Genomic DNA, 16,764 nt, shown 5'->3' with positions numbered 1-16,764 from the left:
TGATGGGATGGTTGGGGACAGCTGAGTGACAGTCAGTTACCCAGTGGCTGCCCCAGCTGCTGCCACTTCCACGCAGATAAAACTGCTCTCATAGGCCTGGAGCCCTGTGCAAGTCACCCAGCTGGAGGCATCTCGTTGAGGTCACACTCCACACTTTAGCGCTTCTGGGTCCCCGCTTCTGGCAGGGACGGGGATATTACAAAAATCCTCTGAGATTTTTCTGAGCTGTTCCCCCTTCTTTTAGGAGAAGTGCTGGGAAGCCTGTAGGAGGAATTGGAGTGAGATGGTGCTCAATGAGCTTGCAGAGAACACCTCCACTGAGGCCACGCAGCATTGAGGGACTCAAGCTCTTCTTTAATGAAATTAAAACAACAGCTTATAGAAAGGCACAGTCACAGTGCTCAAACATGGAGCTCATGAACAAAAAAGCTCTTTTAGAAGCACATGAACTAGAAATTGGGACTCACTTGTCTATTCTGAGTGAAAGGAGGAGGAAGAAGCAGAAGCAACAAAACAAGAAGAAACTCTTCAAACCCCCATGGGTTCGATGCCCTTTGCAGCTGTCATCTGCTCACAGATCCAAAGGCACAAGGCTAAAAGTTTTCCAAGGCTAAAAGCTTCCCAAGGAAAACCATGGAGAAGACAGCCAGCTTATAAGCAGAGCTGGCAGATATCACTGAAACTGAATGTTGTGCAGTTGTAACACAAAATCAGAGTTAGCCTGAAAACATATTACTAAAAATCATGTAATATTAACAAATCAGTCACTCTTCAAGGTTAGGGATTCCTGCAAAATGTTTTTAGGCTTTCCTTGTTCAGTTTTCAGACCAAAAGTTTGCCTAGGTCATCAGGATGACACAGGATGTAGCTGCTGGAGCAAGTCCAGAGGAGGTGTCTGCTCTCCCACAGAAGGAGGTATGGAACAAGGAAGGGGACCGCTACTTGGTGCATGGATTAATGCTACATCACAAGAAGAAATTCCAAGATTTTCCAACCTAACAATCACAAATCATCATAAAAAGGGAAAAAAAAATAAAGTCAAACCCACTTACCACTGTAATAACCTCCAGGTCCTTTAAATAGGTGCGTTCTGTGGCAAGGATCTCCTTTGCTATGAAGTAAGCCTTGTCGCTGGGGCAGCGCTGGAAGGACACACAGCCAGCAGTCAGTACTGAAACACAAACCTCTATTTCCCACTGGGCATCAGCTCAAACCTCACACCCACTTCCCCTTGCTGTGTGCAAGTGGAGCAGCTCATTACTAACAGGACATCTCTTCCTTCAGTGTCACACTCCCAAATACTGACTTGACTTTAAAATATTCTTTATATTGTTAGAGTATTAAAAAATAATGTCAATTATCGCAGAATCACAGATGGTTTAGGTTAGAAGGAACTTTAAAGTTTATATAATTCCAACCCCCTGCCATGGGCAGGGACAACTTCCACTACACCAGGGTGCTCCAAGCCCTGTCCAACCTGGCCTTGGACACTTCCATTACATGAACTTCCATCTCAAATCAAGGGACCACTTTACAAAAATATGGAAGTACTTAATCCAAGATACCAAGATTTTAAACACTTCTCTAACCACCAAACAGAGCCCAACAGATTTGCAAACAGTCCTTTTCCAAAACTTTCTTTCCACTTACAGCTTTTACTCAAGCTACTCATTTGAATACCATATTAATTAGCTAAGAAAAAAAGGAAATCAAACTACAGCAGTTGTTGGCACAATTGCTCTGGGCTGCTCTTTAAATAGAAGATAGAATGGATATGGAAAAACAAAGGAATGAAATTGTGGCAAGAGATGTTGTGCATTTACAACAAAAAATCAGAGTTATTCTGAAAACATATGTTACTAGAAATCATGTAGTGTTAAGGAAATAGTCACTCTTCAAGGTAAGGGACTGCTTTGTCTCCTTAGCTCACAATGCTGTGCTGTAGTTCTCTGCCAAATGCCACTGAGTTATGCCAAAATTTGGTCTCCTCCATCTCTGCCCTCCTGAGGGAAACACTGCTTTGAAAATTCTTTCTTCTGTTTCCTTGTTTTTCTGAGTTAATTAAAAATTCTCTTTATAGAGTCACTTTGAGATGCCTCCAGTGCTGTCAGCACAGCTACTGAGTGTTTCCCAATCCTCCAGCTCAATGTTACCCATGGAGGAGATATTCTCCTGGTTGTTCAATAACCTCTCTATTGAGTCCAGAGAATCCAAAGAGGTGCGTACCCTCAAATAATTAATTTGAGACACTGTCTAGTCTCTTTTCAGGTTATTTTATGCTAGTTATTATAGTTCCACATGTCAGCCCACTCTCTGGAGGAAGCAGAGGACAACATACTCCTGCTCACTCCATAGCCATCCCCTAAGCTTCAATCTACCTGTCTCAGGTACATGCTGTCAGGCAAAGTCCTACCTGATCTTGGCTTTTTTCCTTGGACTATTTACCTGACTGCAGCCTCATATACTGTGGAATCTCAGTGGGCATCCTTCATAAGCAGCCTCTTCCCAAAGGAAATATCATCATTTTTCTGGCCTCCCTGGAGCCACTTCCCAGAAGTTCCTTACATGGCAGGAGAGTTTCTGCTGTCAGAGATGTTTTTGCACAGCCCTGGGTACTATGGCTGGACTATGCACAGGATCTTATTGCACTTCTTTGAAATCTTACACAGCATGCAGGTGTGTGAAAACATGGGAGCACGACTTCTACACAGGCAGGTAGTGATGGGAGAACTTTTTTAAAAACTAAAACCACCACATGGTCATAACCTGTCACTTCTCATAGCCTGCATGGATCATGTTTTTTCTCCACCTCTGAACACTTCTGCAGGTCCCTGCTTCATTCTCCAGCTGACTGTGCTAACCTGGGGCACAAGAGGGCTTTTATTTTTCCTGGCATCTTCTCTTCCTTTTTCCCTCCCCAGCACATCAGCCCTTTCTGTTTATTCTCAGAAGTTCCTGCTCTTTCTAAATTGCTCCCTGCTGGAATTTAGTGCCCTTAACTTGCTTTTTTTCAGTCTTGCATCAGTCCTAAGTACATCCCTTGTGCTGTGTGCTGGCAGCAGCTGCTGAGCAGACCCTGCACCAGAGGAGAGGAAAAGCTGTCAGAGTGCACAGGGGCCCTGCCAAACACCTTCACTACTGCTCAGGCTCTGCACGGAGAAAGAAAACCAGCTCATGTCTCAAAAGCCAAACACAAAAACTCTCTGAGGCAGCAGTCTCCTTCTAGAGTCCAAAGAAAATGTTTCTACAACCATAGCAGGCATCAATGCAAAGATCCCCACTTGGAAAAACTGGTGTTTCACCATATAATGCACAAACAATCCCACCTGGAAACCTTCAACACTCACCAGATGCAGCAACCCCAGCTTGTGGGGAGTGAAGAGTTTTACTCTGAACTTGTAATGGTCAAAAATGTTTGACTTCTCACTTCAAACACCAGGCTTCAGAAGTGTTAAAAATAACTCTGAGTGGGGGAACTCCCCCAAAAAGCCCAGCTTCAATGCCCTTTTTTAAGTGGGCTGCTACAACCAACATCCATTAGAAAAGAAACAGGGAGAAATCTACCAGTGAGATGAAAGAAAAGCACAGTGATTTAAAAACAAAAAAAAGCCTCATCTTTCTCAAGGTATCAGTACTGGACCAGCAGCACCATGGCAGCAAAAAGCAGATAGCACATTGTGAGGGCTGGAGAGTTTGCAGAACATGTCCTGATTAACCACGTGGAAGTACAGCAGTATCACCTTCAAATCAGAGCTCTAGTCAGAGAGATATTGTAAGATTACATTTTTCTTGTACAACAAAGCTGTAAAGCTCCTGTGAAATGTAACCAATTTCACACTGGTTTCCTCCTGTGTATGTTTCACTTAAAACAATGTCTCTGAATAGATATCAGATCCTTGGAATACTCAGGAGTTGACCAAGATTAAGAGCAATAAAATAAAAAGAAGTTCCCTTCTAAGGAGTCTCATAAATTAGTTTCAGCCTGAAGGAGAACACAAGCTGCCAAAACGCCAGGCCTTGCAGAATGTGGCAGAAAGGGATTGGGCTTCACGTTTCAGTCAGCTAACACAATCTCTGCTCATTATTTCCAAGCTATAAGGATAAATGAGAAGAGTTATTTTTAAAATAACTATGGAAACTAGAAGTAGAGTGATCAGCCAAAGCTATAAACTCCACCTCAAGAAGTCTAAACGAGACAGGGAAGCTGCCAGTCGGGTGGGTTGTCTGCAGCTCAGCTCCCACTTACAGGTTAAACCCTCCTCTCTCTGGCAAGCACTTACACCATGTCCACTCCATGGGTGTTTCTCAACAGCATCACAAAAGTGCCTGGAGGTGCCCAAGAATGTGGTGAAGACACCAAAGAGCAGGGGGCTGTGACCTTCTTGCCTGAGGATCCTGATCCTGACACAGGTAAGAAACCAGAACACTGGATGGGGCAAGCAGAAGAGCAGAAGCAAAAATCACACAAGGTGGTTTCTTCTTCTTTGTGGCTGTATGGAAATCCCAGTGTGGCCACTGGCTCCATAAGGAGCTGAGTTTGGACAGTGGAGCCTTCCTTGCACTGTAATGGAAGGTCCTGGGTCTTTCTCAAGCACCAGAGCCAACAAACTTCTCTGCAAACAAGGCAAGGAGAGCAGAGAGTCTTCCAGAAAAATGGTCGTGGAACTCTACTATTAGGTGGACTTCTTTATCCTACTGGAAGAAAAGCAGCAAATCCTGAGCTCTACATGGGGGTGAGGAAAACCCCACATCATGTGGGGGAGTCCCTGGTTAAAGCAACCAGTGCTCACTGGTAGGCAGAAAGAAAGCAGCACCCAGACATAAGCACATCTTGAAGACCCAAAGCTGTTCCTGCTTTGAGACTCACTGCACCTGCAAGACTTGGGGGTATTTCTGTCCCCCTCTTTCCAGAAAGTGAGACTCAAGCTTCTGCAAGGCCAGAGCACTGTCCACCTCTCTCCAGAGAGAAGGGTGAGCCATGGAGAGGACAACTTCAACAACACGGCCAGCTCTGCTGACCAAGCCCATGATGAAAGGGATGTGAGAGAATTCACACTGAGTTCAGGTCCTCCACAGCTCAAGGGGAACACCACAGGTCTAAAGGTCCTGTTATGATCAGAAAGGATGAGCTGGAGGAACAATGTATGGTGAGATGGACCAATGAGACCATGGCAAGACTGCATTGGAAGGAAGGAACCCAGGAAACAAACTCCTTATACATTAACAAATAAGGATCTCTGAGGATCATTGTGTCCAACTCCCCACTCCTTACAAATCCACCTGAAAATAAACCATATGACAAGGGGCATCATCCAGATATTCCTTGATCTTTGTTAAGCTTGGTGTCGTGATCACTTCCCTAGAGAACCTGGTCCAGGGATCAGCCTTGGGGTGAAGAACCTTTCCCTAATATCCAACCTGAGCTCGTTTCCTTGGGTACAAAAGGTGAATTCTGGGGTACAAAAGGTGGATTTTGAACACAGTGCCCTGACAAACTGCTCCTGCTAAAACAGAGGGAGATGGTCCCAGTGGCCATGCCAAGAAGACACAAGAAGATGCCACAAGGGCACCGGGGACTCCCAGTGCAACACATCCAACAAACCTTCAGCACCGGGGTTTTGCCACAGCCACCACAGGATAAAACACAATCAGCATTCAGCAGCCAGCAAGCACAGCTCCCACCTCACACCTGCAACACCCCCCACATGGCACCATCACTCCCCAGCTCTGTGCTCTTACCTTCCTCTTCATTTCGTCATCCTCTTCTATCCTGGCCCCGCCAGCATCGCTGAGGACAGGGCTCAGCAGAGGGGACGAGCCCTGAGCCACTGCATTCACCTGAAAGGCTGGGCTCAAGCCTAGGGGACTCTTCAGCACAAGGGAGGAGAGCTGGGCATGGTCCACAGGGAGGCCTGGGTGGGAAGACAACAAGAAAATGGAGTGGAAAAGGAGAGAAAATTATTTCAAAGATAGTGCAAATTAGGTGATTACCCACTGTTACAGCAAACCAGCATATTATAATCTCATATTATTTTTAAAATGGTAAAAGAAAAAGAGCAAAAAGGCATACAAATGCAAAGACTTCAGTGTGTATCTCAAAGTAAAGGGAGTGTTCCCTGCATCCCAGAGGTTATAGGGCAGTGCAGCAGGTACAGACACAGTGACAACCACAGTAAAGGGAAGGATAAATTATTAAATTATATTAAACTTATTGTCACAGAAAAAGTGCTGCTGAGTAGCAGCACAGTTGACAACACAGGGTTATACTGAAGGGACTCTAATACAGCTTTTAATTTTTGCTTTTCAATATAAGAGTTACTTTTCAACACAGGGAAAAGCTAGGACAAATTGTCCCAAGACTTGCTACTCCAGAAGACAAAGTATGTTAGAAATACATTCAGAAATTAGGGCATCTCTAAAGCTAATCCAAAGGGAAAGGAAAGCCTATTGCTATACAAAGAGAGAGCATGAAAAAAATTCCATTCATCGCTTTTCTAAGTATACAAACAGAATAATCTCAAGGAAAACAATTTATAGCACTGAGTATTAACTGGATAGACACAATCCACAGCTAAAGCTGTCAGAAGCAACAGGTACCACTTTGATTTAGATTATTAAACATGTATTTTAAAAATTATTTTTCTTTTGTGGACCCTTTAGAGATTTCTGACACATCACAGTGAATTTAAACCTCCTCTTTTTAGCATGTAGACCCCCTTGGGGGTGAAAATGACCATTCAAGATCAGCTTTTTTGGCCCAAAGGAAGGTGACAGACACACTACACCCACAGAATTCCTCCTAATCTCACATACTATTTTTCTGATCTTCCCTGCGATAAACAAATGAGTTTTCTCAGATCAGGCAACTAAACAGGTATCAGCACTTAAGCAACTACAACTTAAAACACCCTCCCCAGCAGGATTTGTTGTGTCACAGTGCTAAACCACCCGCCCCAATACAAATGGGGAAATCAACAGCCAACCCCAAACTGCCAAATCATCATTTCCCAGACTACTTAGAAATCATCACGAAAATCTTCAAATTAAAAATAACCAGCCCTCAAAGATAGCCAGTATCTCCTGACAGCGACATGGGTGCTGCAGGAGGAGTTGGGAGCTTTCTATTCCCAGCTGCTTGGAAAGCACAGGCAGGGCGAGGCAGCCCCAGCCCGAAACTGCACATGGACAAAGGCAGGAAGCTGAACAGAGCTGCACTCGGTCACCTGGAAGAGATTCAGATCATCCAGGCTGCTGAGTTAACTATTTGTACACTAGTCCAGTACCAAGTCTGGAGCAGATTTTTGCTTCTTCCTGACCATTTTGTCCATTCACCCCAAGAAAGCAACACTGAAAAAAGCACTTTTTTTCACCTATCCAGGCACAGGATTCAAGTTTGCTTTTACATGCCAGGAATGCTGAAAGAACAGTTTCCAAACAAATGAGTTTGCAGGGGTGAGGAGCTTCTTTAAGAACTTGGAATTTAACACGAAGTAGCAACAAATTCCAGAATCTGTAACTTGAATTGCTTCCAGACAGCCTGAAAGCTCAGACACAGTGGGAGCTAATGGGATATAACTTGCTATAAACCACCCTGCTTTTTTACTCACGTTGTTCTATCTTTTTTCTCCTCCAACAGAAGGTGGCCAGTAAATTAATTGTAAACATTTAATCCCTCCCCAAAGCTGGAGTGTCTGATGGAAATGAGGCACATTCACAGGATCTTAGAATGGTTTGAGTGAAGCCCACCCAGTTCCACCCCTGCCACTTGCAGGGACACCTTCCACTACACCAGGGTGCTCCAAGCCCTGTCCAGCCTGGCCTTGGACACTTACAGGGATCCAGAGGCAGCCACAGCTGCTCTGGGCAACTGTGCCAGGGCCTCACCACCCTCACAGGGATGATTTCACTCCATCTAAAACTTCCCTCCTTCAACTTAAGGCCTTTCCCTCTTGTCCTGACACTCCCCATTTTTTTATTTTATTTTTTTTTCCTGGAAGAGGCTATAAGAAGTCACAGAGCAGCTCAAGTCAGCTTTTTGGCTAACATTTGCTTAATTAAATATTTGATCTAAGCTCAGTGTGATGGTGTCTTGGCAGATGATATTACAGGTGAGGACTGAAATTTTCATTCTCATAACCCAAGTCTTTTCCACCAGAGCAGCACAAGAGGACTCCAGGCAAGCAGGGAGGATGTACAGCAACTCCTCATTCTCACAGAGAAGGATGGTAAAGGGAGAAGCCATTTCAACTGCTGTTCAGTGTAGAAAACTCCCAATTAGGTGGAAATACTGATGTGAAGATCAAAACATGTGAATGATTCCCTCTGACATCAAACCTTGGTGTTCTGAGGTCTTCCCTTCCCCACAGGCAGCATCCTCCAGTTACATTAAAAGGGATTATTCTTTCAGAGGGATGTTTCTGTGTTTCAATGTCCTGCATGAAGTGGATATTTGTTCCCCACAAGTAAGTCACACAACATCCCAAAGTGGTGTCTGTAAATGCTGGGAGCACAAGCCAGGCCTCCGTGCAATGACGTGGGAATGCAGCGCTGTAGCCCAGACAGTCAGACACGGCTCAACAAACTTCTGCCTCTGCATCACACACAAATGCACTCAAGGCAACATCCACAAATGCATCAGCTCAGGGTAATATTCCACATTCTCAAAGATCTTCAAGTATACTAATACTTCTTAGTTACACTACATAGTTAGAAATGTGCCCTTAAACAAACAAACCCACAGTTTCATAAAGCCCAGCATACACCTAATAGAAATAAAAAACAAAAACTAATCAATAAAAGATGGTAAAAGCTCTGTAGTATTCGAGAGCACAGCTACAGAATCTGGTGAGAATGCTGACGATATCCTCCACAGCTACTGTGTGATATTGGTCATGTAGAAGCAGGCTCCATTTGATTTTCACTCAGATAACAAGCAGAATAATAAGATAACAAGCTTTTGGCATCGCTTCCCAGTTATTTTTTCAGCAGGTATTTCCATTTTTCAGTCTAAATTGAATTCCTACACAGAAAGTCAGACTGAGTGTACAGACTGGCCAAAACAAAAAATACATGTTCTGTAAGCTTTATGCCTGGATGCTTAAAATAATTCAGACAGACAACTAAAATAGTATCCCAATAATACTGAGCATTATGGGATGGACAAAAGCTATGTAAGGATCAAATGTCAGCAACAGCTCCTTATCAAATGGAATGTCTCTTGTATTTGACAGAAAAACTTTAGAGATACAACTTTATTAATATATCATTGCTATTACTGCCTGCTTCAAAAGCAGAGATTGTTTTCAGGCTAAAGCCCTGCAGAGGCTGACCAGAGGACAATGGGAGCCTGCTCTGAACCTCTCTTCCACCCCATGCCCTGCTGAAATAATCACATGCACAGACCAAATTATTATTTCTAGAGTGAAAGTACACAGTATTGCTTCTAGAGCAATGTCACTAGCAAGCTGATGTACTACAAGTAAAATCCTGGATATTTTCCCTATCTTTCTTATTTCAAAACATCACAACTAGCAGCTTTTCCCTCTGCAAATCTTCCCTTTAAAAAGATGAGAAATAGTTGGAACATATGAGAATCTTGAAAATTATCTGAGAGCCTAAAGAACTAATGCGAGAGACTTTAAGTTCAAAGATCTCTTTTTTATCCTCCAACAGGTACAGGTCACACAAAACATTAAAGCACATTTACAGCACTTGGCATGTGCCCCAGTGCTGTGTACCTGTGAAGTCACATCTACATGTGGTACTACCAGAATCCTAAGGTTGGCCCTGGTTTTATGGTGATGCTCATAAAACAGCTGAACCCTCCTTTTGCCACCTTTCCACTTTGTAAAAGCCCTGTTTGCAGGAAAGAGGATTTACCTAAAAATTGGTCACAGACACCTGAAGAAGAACCTGCCAGCTAGAAAACATGCAATTGCCTTCACATGCTGTGTTTGCAGAAAAAGGACAATCTTCCAATAGAAACAGATACACAGGAGAGTTCAAGGGATATACCCAGTTTAAAAGGTCTCCACAATAAATATAATTTCTACAAAGAAATCTGAGCTTCTAGTCCCATTTGTATTCCAAGCAAAAGATCTGCACAAAGCAGGAATCTGAAACCCACACACCAGTGTTTGCCTACTGTGCTCTATTTCCAATGAAGTGCTACAGGGGGAAAACTGTGTGGAGAAAACTGGGAATAAAACTATAAGATGCCTTGGCTAGGAGAACAAATATTTATTCTATTTCAAAGGTAAGGGTAATGAAAATAAAGCTAAAAAGCCCATGTTGTCATTTATATCAAAGATTTCCTTGTTTTATTGCATAAACAATTAAAATTATGAATTAGTACAAATCTGTAGGTTCATAATTGGCAATCTGAACAGACACAAAGATACTCAAAACCCCAACATATAATTCAATAAACATTTCCCATATAAAAGATAAAGTTCAAGAGATCAGTTTAAAAAATTCCAGCTCTCTTTGAATGCAATCTTTTCCTGGCAAGAGTAGCACCTATGGAACTGGGGAGTCCCTCTAACCAAGGCACACGTACCCCTGTTCGTACCAATAAACAGGAATTTTGTGATTCCAGCAACTGCAGAACATTACGAATATTGAAAATGTAGGAAACCTTCCCACAGACCAGGTTCAATTAATCAAGCTCCAATTTTGAACTTCCAAACCTTAGGAACTGAAGTAATCCTATGGGAGCCCATGGGCAGGAAATTAATTAGGAGGATTTTATGATGTGTTTGGAACTGTAAAGTCTCCCCATCTTCAGACAGAGAATGTATATGTACAGCCATACATATACACACAGCCCTTGTGCCAAGTGAGGTGTAAGAGTCCCTAAAAATGACAGGCAATGACAGCTACAGGACTACATTGACACCTGTGATTACACTCATTCAGTACTGAGTAATTATGGCTTAGAACATTTTGCAAAATGACAATAATGGGAATGACTTACCGACAGGTTTGCACCAAAAATGCATAAAATTATAACAAATTTTATTAGTATCTTCACAAAATCTTATCCCTACCAAGACTTGCAACTAGACAAAATCTACCATCACCAAAAAAAAAAAAAAATCACATAAAAACACCCAATACCAAACCATAACCAAGCCATCAAAAAAAAAAAACAAAAAAAAAACAAACCCAAAACAAAATGAAAATCCCTTAAACAGAATCACCTATGACCACAATACACATAAGCACAGGAAAAAGGCAACCAATACTTGGTATTATCCAGATTATTCAGCAACTCTGAAATTCACTGGAAATTAAAGTGGAAGTTGAGGGTAGATTGATATATCACCCAATTCCACCCTAAGATAACATATAGCAAGTCCTGGGAATATACAGCATGTATTACTTGACTAATGAATACTTTAAAATTACAATGTCTACACACAATAGGTAACACAGGTTAGTAAACTTAACAAAGCTTAACCAGGTGGTAGATAGGTCAGAGAATATTCCATGACCCATGTTTTGTGCAAATGAAGTTTCATTAACTGCATAGATGATGATCAAAAAATGCTCTGATGTAGTGCTTTACAGTTCATAAATGTGTTTAAGCATCAGAAGGGTTACAAGTACACACACAGAGAAGTACAGGTGGGAATTAAATTGCTCACTCAAAACATCCATTTTGCTTTCTCTCAGTTGCACTGCAATGTTCAGTTGAGCACTGCAAAGAGCTAAGCCCAGCAGCCTGACTCACTGGGAAAAGGCCACTAATACTGGAATGCATCCTACAGCTGCCTTGTGCTTGCTAGAACAGAACAGAGAGACAGAAGGATAGAAAGCAGCCCTGCTTCACTGTGGAGTCCTGGCACACTCCCTTAGCTGAGCTGGAAACAGCTGCTGGGTGCACTGTGTAGAGCAGGAGAACACACCTGGACACTCTGTGGTTCTCCTACTGGAAAAACAGAGCACCAGAACCTGTGCACTGGCTAGAAATGCTCACACCTGTGTGTGCCCCCAGCTCCCCACGGGGTGGGAGGCACAAAGCAAATGTGCAAGAACCTGCAGGGGCGGGTACTGGGAGGAGCAGGGGGACAACCACTTGCTGGCCACAGGACAAAGTTTTCACCCCTAGGTTTTATCTGTTCTACCACAGCTCCTCAAATGCTGCCTTCTTGCTCATGATACTCGACACAGATCTTCTCAATCTCATCATTCTTCCTGAGTCATTTCCCCTGTTTCCCATGCTGTGCCGTTCCTGCAGCAGAGGTCACTGCGAGGCTCCTGGCTCTCACACTGCCAGCTCACCACTCACCTTCATGAAAGGAAAGCTTGTGTTCTCAGGAAATAAACAGAAATCAGTACCAGGAACTAAGTTTTAGTATCAACAATGTAACTAGAAAATAAAACAAACCCCAGGGAATAACGCCAGAAGTTAAGCGGCATCGCCAGGACTAAGGACACACCACAGTGCCCTACAGTTCACCACTCCCCTTGTGCAACCCAAAAGTAAATGAAGGGAACAGAGCAGGGAAAGACCTTCCTTGTGCCACCTTCTCCTGCCACCTTAGGAGACAGCCAGCTCCACTGCACTGAAAAAACCCACACAGCTCGCTGGGAAGGTCTGAGCTGCCACATGCCCTTGAGGGCAGCTGGTTTTCTCTCCACCTCTAAAAAGTGAATCTGAACTTCTGTCTCTGAAGGAAATTATGAAGCACCTTTGCTCACAGCTTTCTTGCTATAATAAAAACTCCACTTATGAACCAAATTGTCTTCTCTTTTGCGTCTGTCTGGGAAACCTTGAACAAAACAACACAGCTCAGTAAGTAAAGATATCCTCATATGGCTTTGGAAATCAAGTGAAGCACAGAAGGAAACCATGAGAGCTCTATGCTATCAGTCAGACAGAGCACAGAAAGAACTAACAGGGGCACAGCATCAGTTCTGAACTCTCATTTTGTACCTAAAGCCTTCATATAAACAGATCTGTGCCAGGGTCAAAGGTCCCCTCACCTCTTCTTCACCTGTGGATCCACACAACTTGCTCTAAGACTGAAGACTGAAATCCTTGTCACTACCATTGCTTTGGAAAACAAAAGGGGCACTACACTAAAAATCTTACTGCTTTCTTAAAAAAAAAAAAAAAGAAAATCCCTGAGAGTTAGAACTGCCAATAAAAGATCTGCACAGTTTAAAATAAAGAAGAAAAACATTGAAGATGTCTTTTCAAACTGTGATGCAAGAAAGCAAATTGGCAAGCCTGTACATTGAAAATACAGGCAGCTTTTTACCAATATCTTTTGAAAACTAAGAGAATTTAGTTGCATTTATTCCTTATCCTAACACATTTAAAGGAATGCTTCTGACTGAGGCACAAGACATGAAACAGGGGCAGACAGTCATATGTAATAGCTGCATCTTGATCCTCTTTTTAATAGATCAAAGACATCAACAGCCTTTGTCTACATCTTTATCTATATACTTGTCCCTGATGCTACCACCTGTTACAGAGTTTGCAGACAGAATTCTGTCTTTTTGCTCATTTTCTTTCTCTTCCCTAGGTTACATAATGTAGTTCATTCTGGGAAGAAATCAGACGAATCCCCTAAAAATGTATTTAAAGGCATCAACTCTCTACTGCAGACCTCCTCCAAGCCCTGATTCAAAATGTCACACCACACACCCATGCATCATCTCCACAGGCCTGAATAAAGCCCCACAAAGAGCAAGAACACACATTCAACAGGAAAGATATAAAACAGAAGTAACCTGTAGCAAAAAAAAAAGAGCACCTTGTAGTACATTACTGGAGGTCTGAGCTAATACTTTGTTCTCAATGTGCTTTGTCTTTTTGTGCTGCTGGCAAAGGGGACAGGTTTCTCATGGGATACAAATTCCACTCAAACACAAGATAAAAGCAAGCACTGTGCAGAATAGTTATACCTTGGTAAAACTAACCTGGGATAAATGGGTGACTAAAGGAGGTTTTACCTCCTCGAGTTCTGCCTCACGTTGAAAAGTATTCCATCGAAGTTTTGGTTATCAGAATTTTGAGAAATAATAGTATTTTTTTAATGCTTGAGTAAACAAGGAGGTCTTTAATGATATAACAAGACCATATTTAAACTGATAGCAATAATATATAACCATAAAGTTACGTTTGTAACTAAGCTGCTTATATTGGAGGCATCAACTGTGTTAGTACTGCACTGTCTCAGCAAAGGACTGAAAACTGGGCAGAAGGGAACCCCAAAGCCAAGTGCTAGAAGCTGAACCAACCTGAAGCTCTAACTGTTGTCTATAGTATTTACCTCTCCTAATAACTCTATTTCTCAGGAAAATTACAGTATTTTTCTGAATACAGTCCATATATTAAAGAAAAAGTTAAAGCTAACTCCAGGTTTACCACCAGCTGTCCTCCAGATACAGGATACTTTTCTGAATTACCTTGTATTTTTATGCAGAGTGATTAATAATGATCAAGAAAAGAAATGTGATGGGGATTAAGTGCTTTTATAGTCTCTGTATACCTCCAAACTGGTGCAAAACATTTGCTGCTGGACTGCTGAAGACACCTGGAAGTCAGCAAATAAGCTTGTCTTCACAAGAAGTTTGGAAACTGCTATTTCCATTTGGTTGTATACACATTCCCTCTTCCAAACTACCTTCCAGAGGTAGGCTATTTATTCTTCAAAGCATACCACAGACATGTTGCATAAGTTGGTATTTTAAAACTGTCCTTCAGAGATGATTTGAAGATTCTTCGGGTTTTTTTTAAATTACGGAAACAAAAACAAACCCAAAATTAGGATCTTGCTACAGCACAGGAAAACAGGCAATTCAGTGGATGCAGCTGCTGGTTTATAAGCATGTGCAGAAGTGACTGTTTTATTTGGATTTTGGAGGAACAGCATATTATATGAGACTCGTACAGACATGTTTACAGCCAAAGAAATTCTTCAGTATACTGTAAATTGTGACGTCTGCATGAGTCAGTTGATACTTAAAATTCTCTGAAATCAGTTTTTTTTCCTAAATGTAGTATTTTCCAATATTGTAGCCTAACAACCCATTCTTGATGTAGTGTGATGCACAGAAACACAGCACCAAAACTTGGATGCTTTGAGAGACACTGAAGAGGCACACAAATTAAAAAAACAAAAATTAAAAAATCAACTGTTATGTGATTTAAAATCCAGCCACTGGATTGACTGATATCACACCCTATTGACTTCCAAGCCTGAAAAGCATAGAGGGATCCATCACAAAAATCAAAACCAATCAATTGATTTCTGACTTCTCTGTCCAGTCTTCTTGCGTGAGATTTTTTAAATTATTTTGAAAGTCAAAGGCACAATTGTCCCCCGTGCTTTGAGCGAAGGGGTTACTAAAGAAAAGGTTTACATCCAGAGGTGCAGCTGTTTCCGAGTCCCAGGAGTCGGTGTCTGTGCTGCTGGAGTCTTCTGTGGTGGTGGGAGGGCAGCTGAGCTGCTCCAGCTGGTCGATAATGTCCGTGATCTGGAAGGCTGAGCTGGACTCGGAGCGCACGGAGTAGGCGGGGAAGTTGAGCATGGAGCTGGCCTCGGAATGGTTGGCAGAGCCGTAGGTGTGCAGGGAGGAGGTCCCGTTCAGGGGCAGGTTGTTGAGGGAGCTGCTCTCGGAGCGGTTGTTGATCAGGGAGCTGGTTTCCGAGGGGCTCAGCAGGCTTTGCATTCTGCTGGCTTGGGCCTTCACCTCAAACAGCTCCGAGGTGTCCGACGGCCTCTCATTGCCGTTGAAATCGCTCCCTTCTTCAAATTCAAACTCCTCTTCCATATTCATATCCACGGCCTCGGTTGAGTACCTGTCAGGGCTCGACTGAGCAGAGACTGAGCTTTGCTGGAGGGCATCTGCAGCTAAACCAGCCGGCTCTGACAGACACTTAGAAAACTCAGAACCCTTTAATTCTAACCCACTGTACACATAGGAAAATGCCTCAGAGCCCCCAGCAAAAAAGGACATTTCTGCTGGGTCATCATCAATAAACTCCTCTGACACCTGTAACTGGGAATTTGTCAGTGTGAAAAGAGGGGCCCCTCGGCTGCCACGCTGCTGCTCTTTTTCAGCAATGAATACACCTGTGGTAAAGTCATCCTCATCATTGTCATTTTTACAACCAGCAACCCTGCTCTCCTTACTACTTCTCACTACATCTACGTCTACACCGCAACCACTCTCAACAACAGGACAAGATGGGTCACAGTTTCCTGCAACACTACCAAACCCAACACCTTGGAGCACGGGAGATCCAGGCTGCTGCATCAGCTTCCTCCCCACTTCTTCCACTGGTGCTGCAGTGGTTTTGTCTGCAATCCTTGTGTATGGTGCTCGGGGGTCCAAGGAGGAAGGGCTGGGCTCAGCAAACATGGGCAGGACAGACGCAGGACTGGTCAAGGAGTGAACCGAGTGGAAGGGGGCAGCTGTTGAGGCAGGAGACCCTGGAGTTCTCAAGCCCTCAGTGAATGGGACACTCTAAAAGGGGACAGAAAAGCAGAGACACAACAGATAAAAAGGTTTTTGTAATACCTAAAAACCAATGTAACATTCAGTTACATCCATATGCAGAAGAAATATATGCTTCACAGGAGCTCACTTTACAACAGACACTGTACAGAACATGATCCAGCAGCCCATGTAAAAGGCAAGACTTTTTTTCCTTAATTGTGAAAACTGGATGGAAAGTTCAAAGCATACATTTTATAGCTGAACAAGCATCCACAAAGAAAAACAAAAAAATGACAGTGAAAT

At 42.9% G+C, this 16,764-nt stretch overlaps 1 protein-coding gene across 4 annotated transcripts in view; it reads right to left on the bottom strand.

The window, feature by feature from the left end:
- Positions 1-16,764, bottom strand: part of FARP2 (FERM, ARH/RhoGEF and pleckstrin domain protein 2) — a 73,176-nt gene that overhangs the window by 15,857 nt on the left and 40,555 nt on the right. For all 4 annotated transcript variants that reach the window (XR_014957285.1, XR_014957286.1, XM_031505662.3 and 1 more), the window contains exons 13-15: positions 16,248-16,488; positions 5,740-5,912; positions 1,053-1,142 (exon numbers count right to left, since the gene is read on the bottom strand). Coding sequence is in view for 2 of the 4 variants with exons in the window: in XM_031505662.3 (XP_031361522.2) it covers positions 1,053-1,142; positions 5,740-5,912; positions 16,248-16,488 (504 nt within the window). In the remaining 2 variants the exon portion in view is untranslated. The remainder of the gene's footprint in view (positions 1-1,052; positions 1,143-5,739; positions 5,913-16,247; positions 16,489-16,764) is intronic.

The sequence above is a fragment of the Lonchura striata genome, chromosome 9 (assembly GCF_050655825.1).
Source record: "Lonchura striata isolate lonStrDom1 chromosome 9, ASM5065582v1, whole genome shotgun sequence".
Classification (NCBI taxonomy): domain Eukaryota; kingdom Metazoa; phylum Chordata; class Aves; order Passeriformes; family Estrildidae; genus Lonchura; species Lonchura striata.
Note: the sequence above shows the minus strand (reverse complement) of the source record. Positions and strands in the feature narration are given on the sequence as shown.